The sequence below is a fragment of the Vulpes vulpes genome, chromosome 3, assembly GCF_048418805.1.
Source record: "Vulpes vulpes isolate BD-2025 chromosome 3, VulVul3, whole genome shotgun sequence".
Classification (NCBI taxonomy): domain Eukaryota; kingdom Metazoa; phylum Chordata; class Mammalia; order Carnivora; family Canidae; genus Vulpes; species Vulpes vulpes.
The window spans coordinates 47466112-47470611 of NC_132782.1; the positions used below are offsets into that span (position 1 = coordinate 47466112).

At 37.3% G+C, this 4500-nt stretch overlaps 1 protein-coding gene across 1 annotated transcript; it reads right to left on the reverse strand.

Moving 5' to 3' along the window:
• Nucleotides 1-797: 797 nt before the first annotated feature.
• On the reverse strand, nt 798-1923 carry ARL14 (ARF like GTPase 14). The gene has a single exon (XM_026016488.2). The coding sequence runs from the start codon at nt 1691-1693 to the stop codon at nt 932-934; it is 762 nt and encodes a 253-aa protein (XP_025872273.2). The 5' UTR covers nt 1694-1923; the 3' UTR covers nt 798-931.
• Between the last annotated feature and the right edge of the window lie 2577 nt (nt 1924-4500).

A 4500-nucleotide genomic window follows, 5' to 3' on the forward strand; every position in this document is an offset into this window, starting at 1 on the left:
TTCAAGGGTCCCTAGGAGTTGGAGACTTTCTTAAGCACTACCTCTGGCATGAAGCACTTCCTGTTTTCCCAGGCCAAAGTCCCTCTTGTTATAGCACATAGTACTTACTGCCCTATTCTAGCTGCTAGCTTTACATTGTTTCCCTCGGTGAATTGCAAAGTCTCTGAGATTAAAGTATGGCTCTGGTTCCTGTTTGATCAGTACAGTGAGCTATACCTATATTCCCAGGTAATGACTGTTCTAAATTCTATATAAGCCCATCTTGGGTCTATAACCTCAAGGTGAGTGAAACCCAGGCCCCGCCCTAATATAGCTAGCTATCCTGATCCCCAGAACTTTAAGATACAAACTTCTCCCTATGCTTCTGGGCAATTAACAGTCTAAAGTTCCTTGTTTGGCTGACCATAGGAAGTCCCCAGCAATAGATTTCAAAGAGTTGGTAGGAATACAGAAAAAAACTTCATTTAAGGCATAGAGATTTATAAAATGTTAACATCAAACTTTATTCTCTCCATAATTTAAAGTTCATTTTTTTACCAGCTATTCCATAGGAGTGTGGTAGAAATGCAATACTGTAACAGCTGGAAACCATCAAAAATAATTCTGACCCTATTAGCAGTTTACTTAAACTTTGTTCTAGTAGTCATATAAAAATAATAAAGGAATAACTTATTTGGTCCCAAACATGGTTATTCTGATTTATCCAACATGCACAAAATCATACAATTTTCATTCTCAATTATCATTGCCATATAATTTACTGAAGTGCCTGACCAAAAATAATGTTTTCTAGATATTCTTTTAAGTTTTTAGCTGAATTTAGGTGACATAACATTTTAGGAAAAGTTTGCTAACTTAACAACTTGCTTTTCTCACTTGGCATAGTAAAAATTTACCCTTTCAACTTCACCAGTATGTCACCGCTTGGACCTCAGTTCTGCTTAAAGAATGCTAAAGCGTCTCCTCTTGATTTCATGTGGCTTTTCACAAATCCAGTCAATTTCCTGAACCCCTCCATCAGTCCATCCCCAGTGATGGCACAGCAGGGCTGCACATACCAGTTCCGGTCACTGCAGAGCTTCTTCACTTTGAACATTCTGGTGATGTCCTCAGCAGTTAGAGCTCCAGGCACATCCTGTTTGTTGGCTAATAGAACAACAGGCACATTTTTAATGTGTTCGTTCTTCAAAATGTGCTCCAGCTCTCTTCTGGAATCTTTCAGACGCTGTTTGTCCGTACTATCCACAACATACATCAGCCCATCAGTGTTCTCACAGTAATGATCCCAAACGGCTCTCATTTTTTCTTGTCCTCCAACATCCCAGATCATGAGCGAAAGATTCTTTTCCAACTGGATCATCTCCACGTTGAAACCTATGGTTGGGAGGGTTGAAATATTCTTAGCAAGCTTTAATTTGTAAAGGAGTGTAGACTTCCCAGCTGAGTCAAGTCCCAGAAGAAGAATCCGGGCTTGCTTGGTTTTGGAGTTTTTAGAACTTAGTAGACCCATTTTAGGGTTTTTTACTCCTTTCAAAGACTCTTCTTTTGGCCAGAGACAATGTTTGCTGTCCAGGTTTCTTGTGAAAATAATAGGAGGAAAGAAGATAGCAAATGCTTCATGTTGTATTTTAAGACTGGGAACTTGTGTGCATTTATGTTGTAGCCTATCGCCTTGATTATAGGCAAACATCATTTTATTTGCAGTTCTAGCCAATCCTAAGGAATCTGGTATGAGTAAGCAGCCAATATTGCAGTCACTCAAAGGGGAAATTCTTTGTGAGTGAGTGGGACGTAGGAGGGGCCGGCTATGTGATGCCACAGCTTGTGCTCTTCCAGATGTTGGAAATTTAGAGGTAATCAATGGTTTATGGGAACATGGTTCGATAGTAGAATAAAAACTTAGTTTTACAAGTGATTTATAGAACTTTTCTAGTTATTTAACATTTATCTTATCCCAGCTGTAAATGAGTAACCAGATTTCTGAAGTCATGAAGAGAGTTTATCTCACACTGCCCTAAATATCTTCAGTACTTTCCCCTTGTCCAGGTTACTCAGTAGGATACTTATACCACCCAAGGTTATATGAACCTTCCTCCCATAATATACAAAAACAGTTCTTTAATCTTCTAGAAAATTTACATTATTCACAAGACCAAAAAAGTATACAGGGATGGGAGGGGAGTGTGTAACACAAACCCTTGAAATTAAGCAGTCTGATTAAAGGTGGTAAATTGAATATATGTATTTATCCCCTTTCCTCAAGACTCCACCAAAATGATGGTGAAGGAGGGCAAGAGATTCAATAAAATTCTGCAACGTGGAATATAGGTAGAAGATGAGTGGTATTAACAAAATTCAACCGAGTACATTTGAAGATCCGATTGGCTTTATTAAGTAATTCATGAATTGGGCAGCATCCCATCTAGCAAGTAAAGGGGAGTTTCAAGGAGTTGTACAAAACGAAAGTTTTCTATAGAAAGGAGGATGGGGTGGGGGATGGGCAAAATGAGTGTAGGGAGTGAGAGAGATACAGGCTTCCTGTTATGAAATGAATAAATCATAGGAATAAAAGGCACAACATAAAGAATATCATCAATGATATTGTAATAGCATTATATGTTGATAGATGGTAGTCACACTTGTGGTGAGCATAGTATAATGGAAAGAATTGTTGATTCATTATGATGTACACCTGGAACTATGTAACATTGCATAATAACTATACTTCAATTAAATAAAAAGAAAGAAGAATGGGGCAGGAAAGTTTTGAGCAAAAGAAAAGACAGAATTATTTTAGGCAAAGTCACCCTCCCTTAGGGAGAAGGGCAGGGGACCTTTCTAGGTAGATTACTTCATCTTCCTTTGGGGAATGGAGAGGGCCCATGTGACAAATTACATCATTGGTGCTGTTGAGAAAATTTCTGACTGACAGGTTGTGACCTATTTCTCGGGAAAGTTGAATCTGCAGTTAGGTTAGGTATTAAGCCCCAGCTTGGTGACTCAGCCTGGCCCAAGTGATAGCATTTAGGGCCTGTGGTTTTCTTTATAATGGTGGTAACTGATGCAACAGGATACAGCCGAAGTTTGGAGTACTGATACACAAGATACAGAGGGAAGGGGTGAAATGAGGGACTAAAAACAGAGGGCGTTAAACAAAAGTCTGAATAAAGACCCCACACACACACAAAAAAAAAACCCACAAATCAACCCCACATGTACACACACCTCTGCTGATTAACCATTCAGCAACGAGATGTTATTCTGGGCAAAAAATAATAATAATAAATAAAGAAATTGAATGATATCAGAAAAAAAAAGGCCTCCAAGTTTTGACAGTTGAGAGTTTCCACATCATAATGCCTAACTCAATATTTAATTAACCTATAGCCAGCCTGACAGTTGGCAAACATTGCTCATGTACACAGAATGCCCAATCAGCTTTTCAGTGCACAGAGGTTCCCATACTTTATACATGGCATACCTTCAATATAAAGACCAAGAAGAAAATAAGGCTTTAAGGAAGTTTAAACAGGAGTAATGCAGGGAACAAAAGAAAATTTTCAGTAAGTTTTAAATATTTCCATCGAGATTTAAAAAGGTATTGTATCCATAAAACAAGACAAAAATGGCATTCAAAAGGTTACTCAAAAAACAAAATAGAACACTTGAAAAATAAATCCATGATTTCCAAAATTTAAACAGATTAATAATAGGTTGGGGGAAAAATCTTTCAGAAAGTAGAAGATAGAAAATATGAAAAAAGATGTAAAGGATCAATCCAGACATTTTTTTATTTTTATTTTTAAGGATTTTATTTATTTGAAAATGAGAAAGAACATGCACAGGGAAGGACAGACAGGGAGGGAGAAGGATTAGCCGACTCTGCACTGAGCCCAACATGGGGCTCAGTCTCACCACCTTGAGATCATGACTCTTAACTCACCGGTGCCACCCAGGCACCCCAATCCAGAAGTTTTAATATCTAACTAATATGACTTTATTCCAGAGAGAACAAAAATATGAAAAGGGAAATTATCAAAGAAATAATATAAGACTATTTCCAAAGCTAAAGAATAAATTCTCCAGGTTGAAAAATTTTAAATTTTAAAACTAAAATTTTATTTTTAAAAAATATTAAGTAGGCTATTCTGAATGTAGAAAGAACATTTACAAAGAAATTATTTAAACTTTTTAAAATTTTAATTTTTTAAATTTTTTTAGTTTTTTTTATTCATGAGAGAAACAGAGAGAGGCAGAGACATAGGCAGAGGGAGAAGCAGGCTCCCTGTGGGGAACCAGAGTCCTGAGATCACGTCCTGAGCCACCCAGGCGTCACTGAAATTTTAAGTTTTTATTTTAATTCCAGTTAGTTAACATACAGTGTCATATTAGTTTCAGGTATAGGATATAGTGATTGAAAAATTTCTTACGTTACCTAGTACTCATCACAACAAGCGCACTCCTTAATCCCTATCACCTATTTCCCCCTTCCCCATACCC